The following is a 21,288-nucleotide window of genomic DNA, read 5'->3' as shown; positions in this document are numbered from 1 at the left end:
TACATAAAACGGAATGATGTACCAAAGGAAATAAAATAAACCCCATTTCTGTAAGTTGTGCCGTTTTTTTAATTGCCTTTAAAAACTGCACTGCCTGTTTTGCCGCAGCGTGTATTTTATATTTTTAAAATGCCATACGGTTGCATAGCTTATTATTTTAATCACGTATTTTACACGTTTAATCCCACGATAAAAATTATAGACTGTGGAAATCTTTAGCAAAATGCGATAGATTTGTTCGTTATTGAAGGGAATCCAGAGACTTGGTACCTATGTTGGAACTGTGGACGGATTTATAAAATAAATAATTATAATACGAAAAAATCTGAAGATTTTAGAACTCATATCAACTTTTATTTTTATTTACAGGAGAACATTTATATCATAGTGTTATTTAGAACGTTCAACAAATCTACATACATGAATTATCCACAAATATTAATATTTTGCGGTAGTGCAGTACGGTTTCATTTAGATTCACAATGACGGGTGGATATCGAAAATTATTCCATCATACGATTTAAAATATCTCATTCTAACAAATATTATTTGGTCTGTTTGATTGTTTACCTATTGATCGATTTCATAAGCAGTGGTATATTTAAAATATATTATTGTCCATTTACATTTGATTCTAACTCTCAAAAGATTGTTTCTTCTTCTTCTTCTGAAAACTTTCATGAATAGTCCAATTAATTGATACATTGCCACATTTCTTATTTAATTAAAAGTTACGAGGTGCGTCTTATCCAATCCGAATTGCTTCCTGGACTGACTTCCTCAGTGTATGTGGTGGACACTTTTTTCTTGAGATAGGATGTGACTCCCTAACAAATATTGGTTTTGAAATTGTTTCCATATTGAAGACCATAGTCCAAAAATGCTAGAAATTATGTCCAGATAAAGTACTGTTATTGATTGTATGTATTTTTAATATTTGCAGAAGTTGGTAGTGCCTGTTGTGGTTGCAATCCAGTTGAGATAAGGAGTGACCCTGGTGTTGAGTCCAGGCTTTCCGTTGATGGCACATCCATATCCTCCAGCGATGATTCCGATGACGTAAACGCGACCGTTGGTAGTGCTCTGCCACAAGAGTGGGCCGCCGGAATCATGCTGGAAATAAAAAAAAACAAAATTAGTCTTCAAAAGTTGACTACAACTTCAAGTTCATAAATACATGGACAGCAACGACGTCCTGCAAATACAAGAGAGTCTGATCTCAGCCAAAAGGACGATCAAAGACTTGATAGGAACACCCTCCCCCAAAAGGACTCAATTGAAATGCTTTTGTTTACATTAATCTTCATAGGAGTCCATGAGGAAAATAATTTCCTTCAGAGCCTATGTCATCTTTTGGAAAGGAGAGGAAGTTCTGAAAATGTAAAAGGTATGAGGGTTGGGTAGGACCCTAGGGGTCAGTGTGTCCAGGAGTTACGGACAGATGGATATATCCCTCCCATTGCGGCGCAAGTCGATGGGTCGAGTGATCAGTTGAGAGGTAAAAGGGTCTCCCCAAATCATACTCTCCCAATCTGGCACGCCACGCATCTGGTGGGCAGGCATATCCTGAACATCCTTAAATGAGTAATTTGTGAAGTTACATAGCTTAATCACATAAAATTTACCTACGCACACCGGGATTTGAACCCGCGACCTTCAGTTTGCTAGTCGAGAGCCTTACCCATCGACCACGGAGGCCGTCAATGTAAGTAAGAAGCTTATAGTACCAGGGCTCTTCAGTTGTTTCATATTTTGTTTAGTTGCGTTCGTCGTACTGGACGAGACCATTTATGGACGCTTTTTAGTTTCCTCATTACTTATTTAAGGATAACTACTGAATTTTGATGTAATTATGAAACCCTAATCCATTTTGAACCTCACTGGGCCAACCAGATGACTATATTTTTAAATATTTCTTACATGTGGTATTCGGAAACGTGGAAGATGCGACTATCACGGTTATTCCACTACCTCTTTTACCAAAGCTACGATATTTGACATAATGAAATATCTACATCGTAGTATTAATACCCTAACACATGCTCTGCACACTCGCATCACGTGCTACAAACAGAAGTGCTGCCATCTAGAATGTAAAAAGAGTACTTTTATGGTTACAAATAATACAATAAATGATTAATGTCCGTACCTGACAAGCGTCTTTTCCTGATGAATACGTGCAGATGATATTGGAGGTCACCACTGACCCCAATACGTTGGCGCAAGAAGTCTGGTCATAGACTTGTAGAGTAACCTTACGAAGGTAGTCAGAATCTGGTCCACCGAACGATGTAGTTCCCCAGCCTGAAACAGAAGTCATTAAACATGGGAAACCAATTTTTTCTTTATTTCATGTTATTTTATTTTGCTATAGCGAACCATGTATTTGTGCAGGTATAGGTACTTACGTGTTTCTAAAAATATATCTCTATACGTAACATCTATTTGTAAATAGAAACGGATCAGAACGTTTATTTATTCAATCTCTATTATGCTCATTCTATTCAATTTAGTGTCTGTTTTTTAATACTGCCGAAGCGAAAAATTAATTACAGCGAAACCAGTAGGCTACTATATTAAAATTAAAAATGTTGTGTACCTAATATTATGTGATTATTTCATTTTTTATAATTATTTGGCCATACTGGTATTTCAAAATCTCTTACATCTTTTGAAAGAAGCAATAAACGTAGATTTATGCCATTTGTTGAAATCAGAATAGCTTGGTTAATCACTGTAAGTATTAAACACGATCCGTCCTACTGATAGCCGAGCATTTTACTCATGTTATACATCACATAATTATTTTTAGCGGCTGTTAAAACTCACAGTAAAGCTCAAAGAAAAACTATTTGTTAAATTAAAAGTTAACAAAAAAAAAAGAATGTTAGGCTGAAAGTAAATTTCAAAATTGTGTTAGCTAAGCTCAATATTCATCACAAAGTTAAACTAAAAGTTTAGTTAAAAGTTAAAATCAAAGTTGATTCAGAGTTAAGAACAAAGTTAAGCTTGAAGCTAAACTGATACCTATCTAATTTAAACTTAAGCTCTAACTTATTAGAAATTTTATGTTTAAAACTAAGCTCAAAGTTAAGCATAAAGTCAAGTTAAAAGTTAAAATCAAAGTCAGACAAAAATGTATTAATACATTAAGCTTAAAGCTAAACTAAAAAAAGTAAACTAAAAACACAGTCACAGTCAAGTTACAGTTCAGTTTAATGTTAAATTAATTGTTATGTTGAAAGCTATGTTCAATGTTAAACTCAAAGTTAATCATACTATGTTAAAAGTTAAAATCAAGGTTAAACATGGATAAGAAAAGGTTAGCTTAATGTTGAGTTATAAGTTAAACTAAAAGATAAACTCAAAGTTTAGCCGGATGTTAAAGTCAAAACTAAATATTAAGCGGTTGAATTTAAAGCTGTTGCTGCTCAATCGTCGTTAGTTGCTGTTAAATCCGCCATTTCTCTTCTTCCTACCTAGATCGACAACGGACTTTCCATTAAAGTTGAAACTGGTTAGCGAGAAAGGCAAGCACGCTGGTCCAACTTTGGCACTAAAGTTTATGATCTGGGTTGTCCTGACGAGCCCAATATCATTTTGGTAATCAGAGCTAAAACGGTAAAAATATTGCTTTGTTCATTTTCATATTATTAATTTGAATCTTGTACCCATGGAGTCGACTTTTTTTCTGGCAAAATTTGTCCTGGTGAGGGAATAAGGCAAACAGGCTGGTCCAACTTTGGCACTAAAGTTTATGATCTTGCTTGTCCTTAACAGTCCAATGTCATTATTGTAATCAGACCTAAAATAATATAAAAAGATAATGAGGTTTTCTTAAAACATAACATTTGTTGAAGCAGGTGAGGTCAGGTAAGTTTGTGTATTTGGGAAGTATGTTTACGAGAGATTAAAAATAGATATATTGAAAGAAGGGTAAACGCAGGTAACTCCATTGATGGAGGGCTGAACGCTGTTGGCGCTAGCAAAAAAATGTCGAAAGAAGCGAAGCTAGCAGTCCACAATGGAGTGCTGGTACCCTGCTATATAATGCAGTGAGACATGGAACTGGCAGAGGAAGGATGAAAGTAGACTGAAAGCTTTAGAAATGAGATCCCTGAGGCGTGTGTGTGATAAAAACCATGTATGATCATGTGAGAAATGTGGAGATACGCAAAGCATGCAAGGCAAATGTAAGCGAGATGCGTAAGGTTAAGAAAGGGACGCTCAGATGGTTTGGGCAAGTAGAGCAAAAAATCGAAGAAAGGAGTGTAAGGAGAATATACAACGCAAATATGAATGGTAGAAGAAGTTGGAGACGCCCGAGGAAGGCATGGCACAATCAAGTGAACAAGACACTTGAGTCGGGCCGTGTCACGAGTCGGAATAGTAGAATGAAGCAAGGAGTGTTTGCCAAAAATGAGTTGTTTGGCGGTCCGTCTTCCCTGCCTACCCCTACGAGGAAACGGCGTGATGGTTATTTAGTTAGTTAATTTATAACTTATAACCAGACATCGGCATTAGATGCACTCAAAATGGCCAATGACAATGACAAAGAGCTCTTCACAAAAAATAGTTATAAAAATGTTATGGCTTGTAACATGAATTATGATTGTAACACTGTAAAAGGATTATTTTGTTCTGTTTCGCTGAAAATATGCAAATGTCTGCAAAAATACAATAATACTCATTATATATATTCGTTTTAGGAATACAGCACATTTCAATCTAAAAGTGGTCCTGGATAAGATCCTTGAGGCAAGCCTGGGAACCTAGTCTGTGGTGAACGGATAACTCATCAAAATGATAATTCAACACATCTTTAAAAATTGATATTAAATAGGTTACGTGGGTAAGGTTTAGGTACTGATGTTGTGAAATAAAATTTTCTCATAAGCATCAAAATCAACAAGTGTAGAATTATATTCATGTAAAAAAAATACTTACACAAGTGGATGCCTAATAAGCTGGTCTGTTGCCACAAGAGTTGTTCCGGTAGTTTCAGCTGTAAGAGAGTTGAAATGGTTAGAATGAAAGAAATCAAAATTATTTTATGCCTGATTCTTCCAAAAGCTTTGAAAATATCTATCCCAATGGTATAAATTACTTTGAAACGTTTCAAGAACCGTCTCGTTGACACCGAAGGGTTAAATAAACTAGATTCAATTCATTCAATAAAGTGCCGTAGTAACTTTTGTTATGACTCTACACTGAATTCACAGAATTTAAGAAGCCAATGGTTCCAACGCTGGTTTCCACGCCGATGACGTGTGGAAATCGCTAGGTTAGCTACAGCCGATGAGCCATCGCTCCAATGGTAGCGAAATTGAAAATTTTTATAGGATAGTTGACCCACCAGTATAGTTCAATAGAGGGCGTCCTACTGCAGTAGAAGGGGTAAAGATTTCACGCTATAAACGGTGTTACTATAATATTTAGTCGATATAACTCTGCGTTAACCATTTTTACATTTCTCTACGCATCGGCAACACTGGCACGGTACCTGGCTTACTGTCGACATCAGTATAATACTCTAACAGACTGCATTCTTTAGCTTAAAATGGAGTCAAGGCCCACAGTCCAATTTCTGCAACACCTTTTAGTAGAAAATAACACCTACTTCCAACCCTCAAGTTGTGCTCTCCGTATAAGACTCCTACGTTGGACGCTTGTTGGTTATCCAGGCAATGGGCTGCAGTTAGCACCCAACGATTCGTGATGATCGTTCCTCCGCAGTACACGATCTTGAGCGTGACGTCCACAAGTCCGACCATCATTGGGTATTCGTTTATGAGCGTCTCTACTCCACCGACGATCCTGGACTGCAAGAGGAAATGAAGAATAAGTTATTTAGACTGTAGTATGACAACATGGTCATTGGCAAAGTGGAAGACAGTAGAAGCAGATGTAAATCACCGATGCGTTTGAGTGATCAAATATCACAGGCAAATTGAGGAAATGACTAAAGTGATTTGCCAACCTTTGAAAAATCAAGGTTAAAAAGAGTCGGAAAGAATTAAGAATTTCGAGACGTATCTGAAAGTGGTCGTCAGAAATACGAATTTGATATAGGCTAAGCTTGTAAAATCATATTAAAATTCTTCATGCATCAGTCTATTAGCGAATTAATGCTTATCCAAGGTCCTTCTACATCTCAATAGTTACACACGTATGCTCAACGGTTTGGCTCGATCGAACATGTTGACTTTGAAGCATGCTCGTTGTTGCGTCCACACGCTCAAGCAGGAAACAACAACAGACAAAACAAGACGCCATAGATATACCACGAAAGACACTCAGTCAAATCGTAAGTTTCTGTCAAAGATCGAGCAATAATTACGGCCCTTGAATCTCCGTTTGCTCGATATCGAAAAAAAAATTCAGCGAAATGGTACACAATTAAAACCATCGAGCATGAACGAGCATGAGATCTACATCTGGGTCACTAAAATAACTACTCCTCGCTAGCTGTACTTCTCATTGCCATAACATGTATTTTTACAGAATCCATTATATTCAGTTAATCAGTAATTAATTCAAATTAGATAATTTTTATTCAATCTGTTGTTTCTTTTTCAACATCTGCCGGTGATTCAAATACAACTACAATAGCTAATTGTATAATACAATTCTAACCCAAATATCATAAATAAGTGACATCCAAACTTACAGTTTTCTTCCTCCCGCAGTCGATGCAGGTGCTAGGGGCTGTCGTGGTAGCTGGAGTAGAAGTCAGGGTGCACATAAACCTCCCCCCAGCACTGCCGGCAAGAGCTATCAGACCTGAAGAATAAGAAATAAAGTTGAATATAGAGTGAACGAAAAACAAAAGAAGCCACGTAGGATTAAACCATCGCCGGATGAATTAAGGTAACTAAACAAAATTTACAATATATTCGCATATTGTTCATCATAATATTCGGACAAGGCCACCGGCGTGAATAGGTGATCAGATATATCCTAAATGACTAATATTTTATCAAGAAATGGTCATGCACATGTCACATTTTTAACAGTATTTTAATAAAAAAAGCCGTAATCATTGTTCTCCGTACCATTCCGAATTGAAACGTTTCTTAAAATGACTGTACTCCCCCACCTACCTCTTCTCCATCTCCTTCCTCTCCTCTCTACCTTCAGCCTCACAACGTACCCCAATTGGGGATGCTATAGTCTCACTGGCTCCAGACGGTTGGGAGCAGTTCTCTCTCCATCTCCTTCCTCTCCTCTCTACCTTCAGCCTCACAACGTACCCCAATTGGGGATGCTATAGTCTCACTGGCTCCAGACGGTTGGGAGCAGTTAGGACTCTCACATTAAAAAAGTAAGATACAAACTTGAACATTGATGGGAAGGCCCAAGTACACTATTGTTATAGTCTAAAATTTACAACATTAACATGTTCAAATTGATGTTCATATAAACTCGATACGATACGATTGTACCACCTCACACAGGAGCACTCCTTTCCCGGTGAATTTTCAGAAGGAGATATATGCTGAAAAAATGGTTATGTAAAAAATTTTTCAAATCTAAAGGTTTTTTTCTGACATTTATGAAATTTTGCACACTTGACCTTCAAAGCAAGAGAAAGGTCAATGTCTAAGACTAATTTCAAAGTCTGCGTAAATCCCGGACAACGCTGGAGACTTCAGCTAGTTTACTGTATGTAATAGATAGTTGAGAGATAGATCGGTACCTTTCTTCGTCCATTCGGCTAGGGTTCTTCAACATAAGGGTTTTGTTCTAGGGTTAAGGTAAGTGTACTGAAAATGTCGATAAAAATTACTCAACCAAAACGGTAAAATTTTGGAAATTTCAGTTGATCTTTAAGATAGATAATTAATTTCTCTCTGGTAGAAGCCGTGTAAAGATTATCCGACTGTTACCATTAGTTAAATGTATGGAATATCAGCCCTTAGATTCTACTCTACACCATGAACTGGACTGATTAAACGGAATTTATCAATCGTTATTTATGTAGATGGTGAAGGTCACTCACCCACTGAGATCCTGTTGGATGAGGATACGATATCCAGTGATCCTGTTCCGCAGTACTTCTCGGCTCCTGTCAGAGCAGAATCTCCAGTCTTGGACACCAGGAGACGATCGCCGGTGCATCCTGTGGTCTGTTAACGATCGGGAATAAGAGTCAAATACAATAGGGGAGCAAACTGTATCACTGCAAGAAGTAGGAGGCAGCCCAACAACATAATATCATTAGCCGTGAGAAATTTATATCATGCTATAAGAAGAGATGTAAGATGAATCATTAAGCTACAAGCTTTTAGAGCATGGGATCGTTGTTAGATGTTGTAGGTACGAAAATCTTTGAGAAATAAACAATTGAATTTTATAACCATTTACATGTCGAAAATACAACCAATCAAAGATGTACTCCTTGTATTCGGAAATGAATAAAATTAACAGAACAGAAAAAAAAAACTGGATGACAGGATGCACATAAAACTAACAACACTCATAACATAAATGTTTTGAATGAGAGTTACTCGTGACATGTCAGAAAAAGACTTTTTATGGCCTTTCCACGGAAAATGTCCACTTTTGATATCACGTTATTGTAATATTATTTCATTGTATGTTCATGAAAGAATTTTGTTTTCGTATTGCTCCAATTTGAATGGAACGGAAGAGCGTGTGGAGCGCGCAGGTGTACATTCAATTGTATCTTATTTAGCGAATCCGGGCATGGAATCAGGAATAGTGATGCCTTTGAATGCCTTTGCGCTTTGAATCAATTTTAAAGTATAAAGATGCCTCTGCATAAATGATCAAATCTTACAATGATGTTGTTTCTTACCGAAGGGATGGAGATCTCCGAGCACTGCAGGCGACAGAAGGTGTTGGCCGGACAGGAGGCCTGCCACCTGCAGCTGGACGGTCTGTTGTAGGAGTTGGGGTAGTTGGGAGAGTACACGTAGTAGGTCGTGCCTGCTACCACCTGCATATCATTGATATAGAAATTCAAATAAATAATCATTTTTAAGAATATTTTGTAGAAGGTCGGAGTATTTCCGCTTTGCAATCAAATCCAAATAACACGAATATTTCTGAACGTTTCCGAAAACTAAAAACGTTTTGTGAAATGTGATGAAATACGCCTTTAATTGTAATTATTAGAAATAAACGCATAATTCTTTAAATATTAAAATTTTTTATGCCAACAATTTTTTTTAAATGTCTCACTTTTCGTTTTTTGTAACTAAAATTAGTGATATTAAATATATTAATTCTTCTATTTTTATCTTTTATATTTGCTGTTGAAGTAGGTAAGTACTTATTTACTATCGTATTTGTACCCAATATAAATTAAAATGTTTAAATGCGTATTTTTTATTTATTTACTTATACTAGGTTTTTACAGACGAACAGAAATTAAACAAAACAAAAAAAAAAACAGAATCAACAAACCAGTTATAAAAGTAATTTAAAGTTAAAGTACAAATAGGTACAGCAATTACAAAAATCTACTCAGACATAGGATAATTAATTTTCATATAACTTAATAAAGATTAAAATATAAAACAAATAAAAATAAAAATATATGAAAGACAAAATGAACGGAAAAGTAAGGGACACAAATAGAGACGCAAGTAATAAATAATATAATCAGTGCAACATATTTTTTAGCAGTAGCAGAACTTTTTTTTGAATCCATATAAATTAACGAGGAAAATGTCTACTTCAGCACACTCTATCTGATTATAAAGTAAAAACTTTTAGGTGAAACGGCTAAAATAGGCGATACTATGCCTTTATGGTTATAGAGAACGTCTGGACATAGGCGTAGGTTTCCAAGTGATACAGATAAGAGAAAAGTGGATTGTGGATTAAATATACATAGAAAAAAATTCTCGTATTAGAAATAAACTTTTTTCTATCACTATGTCGTACCTCTGGAATCTATTGTAATCATAAGTACACTATAATTTGTGCAAAACGATATTTGAAAAGCAATATAAATAATTCTTGTACACTCTTACAAAATTTAAGTTAACCTCACTTTTCATTTTGGCTCTGAGGAAAGGCTTTTTGGCTTCATAGGAAAACAATCTGAAATAGGTTATGGTTATAAACAAACCAAGCCAAACCTTTTTCCCAAAAATTTCGTTTGCATTTCTATTACTCAAATTTTTTTTTGATAACTTCAAACACTGTATTTATCAACCATTTTAACGCCTTTAAATACTTAAAACATTATCTTTTTGACATAGCTGTAGTAGTATCACAGAGCTGTCATGTCATGCAAATTAATGATCTCCAAACAAACCACCGCAATCTACATTGGTTACCTGCCATTGGATGACCAAGATAACATCATTGAATTCTTTTCTTTCATCAATGGCTTTGGATTTCTGAATATCAATAGGATCAATGACCTATCTTGGTTCAGATCAAGAATGTATAATTAGACATCGGGTTATATGCACCAGCAAAGGTCCATGTCCGATACCTAATAATAATATAAGATGATGCCGATAATTACTTACATTTTGAAAGTAATCACAGTTGGCGTCTTGACCAGAAGCAATGTTTTGCGTCAGAAGAATCAGAAACACTACTCCACAGCTCTTCAAATAGTTGGATCCTGAAAATAAAACTTTATAAGTATTAATCATGTTTTAACTCGACAATCTGTCTGCAGATTTGTTTGTTACGTTCCAGTTCCGGTTCAAGATGGTGGCCGTTTAACCTGTCGTGATCAGTGGTCGATTTATTTTTTTTCTCTGCATATAGTTTATTAAATACTTTTTTTAACGGTGTAAAATTTACAAAAAAAATAATATTGCAGAAAAAAAGTAAGTTTTAATGAAAATAGAATCATGCACAGCGCAATGCTTCAGTAAAGTTTATTTAAGTACCTTTTTACAAATCTTATGATTTCAGAGAAAATGTTGGATTTTGATTTAAAATAAGAGAAAATTGGGAACATACTTTTTTGGACGCAAGGTCTACTGTTCACAGAACTACTAGATTATTAGTATCACCAACAGATTGAAACGAATGTTCAGGTTTCCATCCCGCGTGCTAATTCATCCTGGAAGAGCTGGGCATCCAAAATAAGCTGTCAAATGTCTGCCTACAACGTATCTTGGGATGCTTTGAGCACGTTGCTTGCCAAGAAGCCTAAGAACTCGAACCTGGAGAAACTCATGATCTCTGGCAAAAAAGAAGACAAAGTGGAGAAACAGGGGATATCACAAATGTCTTAGATGTCTTCTGTCCTTAGCTGCGTTCTGGATTCCGCTCCTACGAACGGATTTTCACAAGGACCTAGCGAGCAAATTTTTAAGTAAGTTAAAAATGTAGTAATATTATAATTCATTTTTGTCTTTGCTACTGTTTGGGAGTTTACTGCACATACGCTCCTTGGAGAAAACCGCCACTGTTCACCGGGTAAATTTAACTATGAGAGAATAATGTGAGGAACCAATGAATGATATAATTCCAACGTTTGTGTTTTACTTAATTTAAAAACTAACTAACAGAGTGGAGAATACCCAGTTTTGTTTCAAAAAATGTTTTGTTATAAGGAAGTAAAGCAAACTATTATTATTTAATTCAGCTAGTTTCTGTTGGATTTTGTAGATAGAATCTGTCTGCTGTCGCCCCTCTAGATTTCCTTAACTCCCCTTATTATTATTCTAGTCTTCTGTAGCCCTCCTGAAAGGCTCCAGCACCCACAAGGAGGCATTATCACCCACTTCGAGAAATACTGGTTTAAAGTCTACTATGCTCTTTGCCCATCACGTATAGAATATGGTATTATAGGATGGAGATCTGCCTCAAACACCCACATGAAGCAGCTCGTGAAAACAAAAAAAATATCGTTAAAGTACCCATAAGAACTCTTTCGTTTATAATACGCATTCAGTAAAAAATGCTCTGTTCAAATTTAGAAAAAATTGTATCTTACTGACCAACACACCTACACTATAAGAACCTCATATCTACTGAACATCCCAAAATTAAATACACCTTTTGGTTAGAAACCCTGTAAATTTCATGTTACAAAATTATGTAATGCTCTTCAAAATGACATTAAAAACACCATAAGTTTAAAAACAACATACAAAACATGGCTAAGTAAACATGAAGATACGGAAATCATAAAACAAATTAAGTAAGACCAATACAATCTACAGTCAAGAAACATGAAGATATGGAAATCAACAAACATAATGATGAAGAAATTTAAAAAAATATAATCAACAAACTCGCAAATGATGAAATCAACAAACACGAAGATGAGGAAATCATAACGTAACACCAATACAACTACCTGCAGTTCTCCTCGCAACAGGAATCCATAATCAGGAGGACTGAATAAACTTTGTACTTAAATAATCATTAGTAAAAAAAAATAAAGATTTATTTTTCCAACGTCTATAGAATTTTCTGCACTTTTCATTCGCACGTAATTATAAATCCGTCGCAGCTGAATTATGGCTGAATTGTTTAACATATTTTTCCAAACAAACTGCGTGTATTGTTTTTAATTGCCTTCAACAGCTACTTCTGATAAAGCGGTTTAATTTCACAACACCTCGTAAAGGTAAGTAATTAAACAGTACAAACATAATACTTAGCTTATTGTTTCTACCTAGAGAATTGTGCTGTTTGTTAGATAAAAAAATAAACACATCCCACAAATACCTGTGACATTTGCCTAGCCACATTAGCCCTGATTAGACACTTCACCGACTTAGTGGCCTCAATAATGAAGATAAGAAAGGCTTTAATTTTTTAAATTATTGCTTTATTTTATTTTACTACTGTTGATAAGCAGGGATGTAACTGACGATTTTCCAAAACAAAAACGAATTATTTGATTGGTGTTGTTGGGTTTATTTTGTACAGGACGCCTCTGCCTCCGGCGTTGCCCGGGCTTTTCGCAAAGTTTTTAGAAGTTAAATGTAGAGAGTGCCCTTTCTCTTGCTTTTAAGTTAAAATGTGCAAAATTTCATCAAGCTTGGAATAAAACTGTAGATTTGTATAAAAATCAAATCCAAGCCGCACGCCACACTCTTCTTTATATAAATAAATTAAATCAGAATATTATATTATGTAATAGTCCCCGGCGTTATCCGGGCTTTTCGGGGTTTTTTGTTTGTATTTGTTTAAAAAAATTACATTTTTATATCTAGGATACAACTTTAGAATTACTAACTAAGTATAATTACTAGTAACGCTAGTGTGCAAATTTTCACCAAGAGTATCAAATTTTTCTTCACACAATGACCAGATGAAATAAGGTGCTGTTATGCCCATTAAATTAAAACAATATATTAAAAGCATTATAGTACTGCCCTCGTAAGTAAAAAGGCAGCTGGTATAACTACCTACCTTATTGAGGTATTCGGTCAACTGATTCTATTATATAAAAAGCACCAAACGAGGCATTTTAAGACTAAAATATACAATGATGTTTTTTGCCTTGTGACGTACAGTAGTAATCATAAGTAAAAACACAGCATATATAACATTCACTGTTTTTTTTTTAAACTTGTGAACATAATAAATACGATGTACTTTAGTAAAATTTCCACTAACCAGACAACCACAAGGGAAACATAATATAAGTCTGAATTCCACTCCAATCTTACATGTAGTTATGAAATTTGTACATTTAAATGAAATTTGTGCATTTAAATGAAATTTGTACATTTAAATGAAATTTGTACATTTAAATGAAATTTGTGCATTTAAATGAAATTTGTACATTTAAATGAAATTTGTACATTTAAATGAAATTTGTACATTTAAATGAAATTTTTACATTCAAATCAAATTTGTACATTTAAATCAAATATGTACATTATGAAATTATGAAACATTGAAATCAAATAAATGTATAAATTCGCCTTCCTTCACGGACAAAACTGAATGAATTGACAGATTTCCCAACAAACCCTTAAGTAAAACACGAATGTGTTATGAGAATGTCGGGACACGTGTTCGTAAAAGATCTAATACTCTCGCATTTCGTGATGGAAATATTCATTTATCGGGGAAATATTCTGAATGGACTAATGTTTTATAAGGAAATGGCTTGCCATCACGTTTTTAACTAGATTTTAATAAATCAGTAATACTAATTTTTCTAGATTTTTAATTTGGCCTTGAAGGATGTGGAAGCCAGAAACATTGTAAAAAAGAGGTTCACTCTTTCATTTCGTCAAAAAAAACCTCCACACAGCATCCCCAAAGATCGCAGGCCCCGAGGGAACTTATTTTCCACAGGGAAACTCGCCCTAGATTAGATTTAAAATGTAAATAATTCACCTTGCAGTCAAGTTAGAAACCAAATATTATGTATGTACAATATATTTACAGAATATTTTCTCATTTGCATTTGTATAACTTTCTTAACAATAACTTCGCTACAGATATTGTGCTGAAATACGTTATATATTATTGTATGATAATTATAATTAAATAAGTGTAACGGTGTTACTTCTATAGCAGCATTTCCAAGTTGCAATAATAATTACCTTCGTACAGACTCCACTAGAAATATCCACACACCACTCTCGTAGCGTTCGAGGCATTCGTTTCCGACTCCCAACCAATAAAAAATTAAATTCAAAAGGGCAAACGAAATCAAAAAATACCATCGTAATAATATTTCGGGCCATTCATGTCAGCTACTGCTTGATACTTGCTGGCACTCATCTATGTCATGCGTCGCTATGTCAGGTTGGGTAACCGGATAAATCGTCACAATGATAATTCATCAAATCTTTAAAAAGTTATATAAAGTCATGGAAAGTGATGAAACAAAAACTTTATTAACTGGGTTATGTAGGTTAGGTTAGGTTAGGTTAAAAAAAAATTTTCATCCTTTTTAATGACTTTATATCACTTTTTAAAAGTGTGTTGAATTGTCACTGTGTTGAGTTATCATGGAACCGTCAGGACGGTACTTGTACTTCTTCGTCTCTAATCAATATTTATTATAAAAGTGAGTGTACATTGTGCGTGACGCTAAAACTCAGAAAAGAGTCCCGGTACGATCATAAAGTTGTATGGTGTGGTAGCCCTCTATCCCTCATCCATAAAGAAGGTTCCTGTTTTTACCTGAAGGGTGTGCTTTAGAAGATATAAGGGCTGGAAATTTCGCCCTCTAGAAATTTCTAACAGTCCAGAACATTCGAGAGCATTCCACGACATTCCAGAACATCCCGGAACATTCTGGAGTATTGTGGAATATTATGGAACGTTCGGGAAAGGGATAAAGTTTTAGTTAATTCGTAAACGTGACAATACACTGGTATCTCGAAATAGTATGAAACAAAAGCCACTATCCGCATCTGTCTATTTGTGCCATTAATTTTTGTAAGCTATGCAACGGAGTTTAATAGGGTTTTCACTATCATTTAGAGAATTTCTTCCGGAACGTTTATTTAATATATGCATAGACATATGAATATTAGTAGACCTGCCCTAAGTGATTAAAAGCGTATTATCCCCACTCCCCATACCGGTTCCATTGAGCCGGCTGGGCTCGCGTACGGCCTCAAGTGATATTTGAAAACGTGACGTCATCATTCTTGTGCGAACTATGGTCGAGGCATCATCGGTTCATTTTACGAAATAACACGGCAAAATTTTTACTTGTACTATGAAAACTGGTAAAAATAGATGCGAAAAAAGAGAATAAACCCAATTGTCGTATTACATTCCATATATAAGCATTATTTTATTTTATTTTAAGCATATTCACATCGTATAATATGAATCAGTTGTTACTATCACATCGAGAAACGTCTGGACGCGAAACACAAAGCTGGTTGGTTGCTGGGAAGTAAATTATGAACATTTATAAAAGTGTCTTAACTAAATACTCTGAAACTAACTACGACTCTGAATATAGAAGCTGCCTTACTTTGCCGAATTTGGACTTCGCAAATTTGTTCATAACGTGGCGAGTAATTTGCGCTCCCATGTAAAAATGTCTATTCATTCAAAGCAGATTTTACTTTTAAGAAGTAAATGGTGATATTATAATGCGAGATGCCTATTTACTGTCAGATTGATTTATTGACGAATCACAGTCATCTTCACTCCCTTCGTTCTTCAACAGTTGATTTTACCCCTCGCCTTTATCTTCTCGTCTATTAATTCCTATGTCTGTGAATATATGTATATAATACATGGATACTATATTTATTGAATGTAAAGAATAGTCTAGTAACGCCGGGTACACGTCAGCTAGTTATAAATAAACGTGTTTAGTTAACATTCCTACACACTAACAACCAAATTTACGTTAAATCACATCAGTTAACTATGGCGAAATCTTTGAAGAAATCGAATATTATATAATAAGAGAATAATATAACAGAATATCGACCAATTACTGTACACTGTTTATATAATTAGTTTCGATTAATCAATATTTTAGCTTTTTTATATGACAAACAAGATAAGCAAGTGAACCCCCTCCCCCCACTCACCCCATTATTAAAACGAAATCAAAACAACCCCCAGAGATGCGAAAAGCTACCCAAATTTCAGATGTAAACAAATAACCTTTATCGTGTTTCGTATTTCATCCCCTCAACAAGGAAAACAAAAACTAGGAGAATATTAATCTTATTTTGTTTCTTTAAATTAAACATTCAATTGTCTTAATATTGTTGCATATTTTAGGCGTATTTTTCGATATCGTTAGTGCATATTTTTTTGTTTTTTATTGAATTTAATCAAAACCACCCTGCCCAGGCCAAGGACACTAAATTAAGTCAGACCCTTATTTATGTAGGATTCAATACATTTATCTTATAATCCATTGTACATTATTATAAAAACTTCACAATAACACTATAACATGCGTTATTCTACCGATACTTCAACGGAACATGCTCAGAATCTCAATCTTTTCGGAACCGGTTCACACTGCTGTCCTCTGACAAAGCGATTTTGGATTTTTTTTAAAGTCTACTTTCCTTTCAATATTTTAAAAATTCCTACCACCATCATTATAAGCGGAAACTTTTGTTTGTACAATAATTGAGAACTAGCAGATAAATTAAACTATCTTCCTTATTTTTTTTTTAAATAGATACTCTACAAATCATACCCAAATACGACAAATGCAATGATATTTTCGCAGGGCCTATAAAGATTGTCTGTGGCGGGCTGTCACGGAGATAAATGAATATCGCTACTTTATTAAGAATCTCTTTAAATAATTCGTAATCCTGTTAAAAATGGGATTGCCGGCCCTTAACGAATGAATTGATAGGTTTCCCAATAAACTTTTAGTAAAACACGAAGGTGTATCATGATGTCGGAACACGACATCCTAATATTTTCGCATTTTGTTAGTATTTAAAATTATCAAGACAAACGCAGGTGTATGAACACGTGTTCTGATATATTAGGAATTCACTAAAAGTTTATCAGGAAACTGCCTGCATTCTAGTTTTTAACAGAATTGCCAATAATTTGAAGAGATTCTTAATGAATTTGCAAAACTCTTTATCTCTGCGTGAATTTGATTCTTATTCAAATCTACAGTTTTATTTCGTGATTGATGAAATTTTGCACACTTTACCTTTGAAATACGAGGAAGGTCACTGTATACGTGATATTTCGTAAAATCACCTCTTAAAGCAGAATTTTAATAATTCTTGTTGAAATTTAACTTTCTTCATTTTAAAACATGTGTAAAATTACTGTCCATATCCGATTTCGAAAAACTCTGCGTAAACCCGGGCAACGCCGGGATCTTAAGCTAGTACTAATTGTAGAAAAAAGTTCATGATATACTCACCTTGCATGATATTGGAAAGTACCTACAATTTCGTTAACAAAAAACGCTATGTAATTAATAACGTTTTAAAAAATTATTATAATTTTATGTTAAAGATTTTTAGTTTATCCACGATTTTTTACGAGTTGTTGCCGATAGAAACTTTTCCTTGAAACTGCCATTCATTTATTTATATATACACGATAAACGTACTTACTGTGTTTTTCTTTTCAGGAAATGAAGTATACTAACAGGGGCGTGCTAAGTAGTTTTTCTTCATTTTGCTGTTTTTCAGTTAAATTTTTTTTAAATATAATATTTCGATGTTATGTATTCATTAAAAATAATATTTTTGGCGGTGTGTCTCTTTGTCTTTGTGTAACTACGGTTCAATGAACACTAGCATTGAGATTTGCTTTTAATTTAAAAATAAATATCTGATAAAGTAGGGCGGTATAAAATTAGTTTTATTTTAGTCAAATAATTAATGATTCTGAATATGAAATGTGTATTTCATTTGTTTAAATATTTTACAGGTTTCGTTAATTTTCAAGTTTGTTGCAAATATATTTTTTATAAATACTTTCAGCTTCATTATTGCAAATGCAATGACTTTTTAGTCTGGGAACATCACTGACACTACGTCATTTGTTTCGAGTTGTGACAGACACAGAGCGAATCCCTTTATTGCGGTAAGATGCTGCGTTGTGTTAAAACGTATTATTTCTTGTTTGTAAACAGATCAAAACAAAGTCACCAATCCATCTTTATACATATTTACTGTGCAAACCTGAATATTTAATAGCTATAGGTACATTAGGGTGGGCCGTCAATTTTTTTTTCCAATATTGTTACGTTAGGCTAGGTTAGGTCCAGGAACAGGCTTTTAAATATTTTTTCCTACAAGTTCCAATGGCACTGAAAATTCTCATGGAATTTCGGATGTTTTTTTTAATGAGTTATCTATAATATCTCTTATTTAAATATATATGCATAAAAATGAATGTTTCGTGATTTGGCTGAAAATTTCAAAAAGTGTAGAGTGGTTTGAATAGTTGAACATGTCAGTGACGCCCGAGGAAAACATGGCACGATCAAGTGAAATAAAAAGTTTTTTTTAAAAATTATTTAGAATAATAAAATAGACACAGTTTAATATTAAATATCTCACTTTGGCCAATAAACAGCGCTTATCTTAATGAAGATAATGTCCAGGTAAGAATGGTCGCGTATATTATCTGCTTGTACATATATTTTTTAACCCTTCAAGCTAATTTGTTCGGTTTTGGGAACAACTCTGTTTACTCCTTACTGTTGTACTGAGAATTATGATCTAAATGGTAGTATATTATCTATTAATAATCTCCATATGTTGTGAGTTTTGAATGAGAGTGGGATTTATAATAGATTGTCTATAGTTAGTTAAATTACTGCGTCCTGAGGTGATTTTTCACAAAAAGGCGCTAAACAAATCATCTAAATGTTATGATAATTTGTTTATATGTTTCACTCTAATGTACATTGTACTTTAAATATATCACAACGTCTCAGTTAAGTCTAAGTATGGTGTTATCTCGAGATAAGAATATTAATATTTTCATCAATGTTTGTAACGGCAGCTTAAAGCGTGTTTGTGGAGATATCAAAAGCTTTTTCACATGTTATGTTCTATAGTATTTTTTTGTTGTTTGTTTTTAAAAATAATAACAATTAAATTTATAATACTCTATTCTCAATGATTTTAATAAAAATCATTCAACATTTTACAATTAAAAGGTAATCATTTTTACATAAGAAAACAAATTTAAAATAGAGTTCAATGAATAGTGTACCTACATACATTTTTAAGTAGACTTAATTAACACTGTTAATTTGAAAAATATATCATACATATAAAAGATATACAGAAGTTAGAGTGTTCTTTTTGACTAGACCGTTTGTCTGTAAATTTGTTTGTGCGTTCCGTTTCCGTTTTGAAAATTTGCTGAATCCACTGTATTATTCAAACTCGCCTTTACTTTGACTAAATGGCTAACTTTCACTATGGTTCAGAGAAGATTTTTGTCCAACTGTGATATTCGTTTATATTTGGACTTTCTTATTCGTAATTTTTTAAATATTATGATAGGTACCTACCTATTTGCAGAAAGATTGAAAAATAATTGTCACTGAGATAGTGACGTTTCTTTGGATAATTTAAATAATTTCTTATTTGAAATAAAATATTGTTACATAAAATATATTTTTAATTAAGAAGGTGAGTTTTTAATACCTACTTACAAAATTTTATAATTTTGACTACTAATTTCGCAGAACTACAATTTTTTTAAAATCTTTTGTGTGTATGTAGAAAAGCAAATTTTAATTTAAATATCAATTTTCCCTCACCAATCATCTTGAATCCTTTTTCTCACTTTTCCTTTTTATTAGCAGCTTTCGATTTTGAAAAAAAACAATGATGTGAAGATGTCTGGAAAGCGCGCACTAATGGTGCGGACGGTTCTCAGAAATTGCCTTTTATGTATTTGGAAAGAAAAACAGGAAACTGCCAAAGAAAATGGGTGTCTGTGCAAACAATTCGCCAAATTGACACAGCTTTAACTGTAGTTTGTTATTCATAATTATTCATCAATTGCTTAATTAATATCTTAATTTGTTGTAGGCACCAATAATTATTATCTTCTCAGTGCCAGAACACATTTTCTTTATATTATAATATAAATTATATCCTACACAAATATTTACAAAAAAACTGACAATTATTGCTAATTTATTACGGCTCCGTAGTAACCGTTCAAAGATGGTTTGAATCGGAGATAATTATGTAAATACGAATATCAGAGGGAGCGCTCTAATAATAAAAAACGATAACATTTAAGGCGATGCAATACGTCGTGTAATATTTTAAATTGAGCCGCTATCAATAACAACCCTTACGTAGATGGCGATAAGGTTTAAATTCCCGCTTAACACCATCCGCCTGTTTTGATTTATGCAAGAAAAAAACATGGCCAAAAAGTGCCTTTTATTTTATTTTGTGGATGTTCAGGCATAAATATTTAATTTTTTTCGACCATTTTATAAATAACTTAATTTGTCACATTATACAATAAAATCATAACCGAAAATGAGTTCGTAAGTAGGAGATTTTGAACTTTAAAGCAGTTTTCATAGGCCTTTACACTATTTTTTTCTGGGCTTATAAAAAGACTTATCTAAAATATACTCGATTTTTTCAAAGGCCAAGATGTATTCTACTCGCAGTATTTAATTAAAGCATTTGAAACATTTCTAGGCGACCAAATTTTCAAACCAAAAACACATGATTTTGAATTACTACGTATGGTATCGCCTTAAGAGAAAATGGTGAAAATATTTAATAAAACACAACTCGTTTGAAATAGAGCAAAAATCTCTCGACAAATACTTAAGTTGCATTTAAAGATTCACTGCGATTTTTTTCATGCCTATAACATATTAAATAACAGAACAAAACGTGTTTTTAA

General features: G+C 33.8%; 1 protein-coding gene across 1 annotated transcript; it reads right to left on the bottom strand.

Annotated features, from left to right (window-relative positions):
- Positions 1 to 332: 332 nt before the first annotated feature.
- Positions 333 to 20,299, bottom strand: LOC149410269 (venom serine protease-like). The gene is made up of 10 exons (XM_089648742.1): positions 20,171 to 20,299; positions 10,512 to 10,609; positions 8,822 to 8,962; positions 8,003 to 8,129; positions 6,671 to 6,783; positions 5,621 to 5,822; positions 4,948 to 5,005; positions 3,480 to 3,613; positions 2,150 to 2,304; positions 333 to 1,113 (listed from the first exon to the last, which is right to left on the bottom strand). The coding sequence occupies exons 1-10, from the start codon at positions 20,175 to 20,177 to the stop codon at positions 931 to 933; spliced, it is 1,218 nt and encodes a 405-aa protein (XP_089504868.1). The 5' UTR covers positions 20,178 to 20,299; the 3' UTR covers positions 333 to 930.
- Between the last annotated feature and the right edge of the window lie 989 nt (positions 20,300 to 21,288).

This window comes from Hesperophylax consimilis, chromosome 28 (genome assembly GCF_061612785.1).
Source record: "Hesperophylax consimilis isolate HC1 chromosome 28, BYU_Hcon_1.0, whole genome shotgun sequence".
NCBI lineage: Eukaryota > Metazoa > Arthropoda > Insecta > Trichoptera > Limnephilidae > Hesperophylax > Hesperophylax consimilis.
The sequence above is the reverse complement of the archived record's forward strand: the minus strand, read 5'-3'. Positions and strand labels throughout refer to the sequence as shown.

Coding starts and splice junctions, on each gene's coding strand:
- LOC149410269 (XM_089648742.1), bottom strand. Junction 5,823..6,670: donor ACTGCGGGAGGAAGAAAACT/GTAAGTTTGGAT, acceptor TTCCTCTTGCAG/TCCAGGATCGTCGGTGGAGT. Junction 3,614..4,947: donor CTTATTAGGCATCCACTTGT/GTAAGTATTTTT, acceptor TTACCGTTTTAG/CTCTGATTACCAAAATGATA.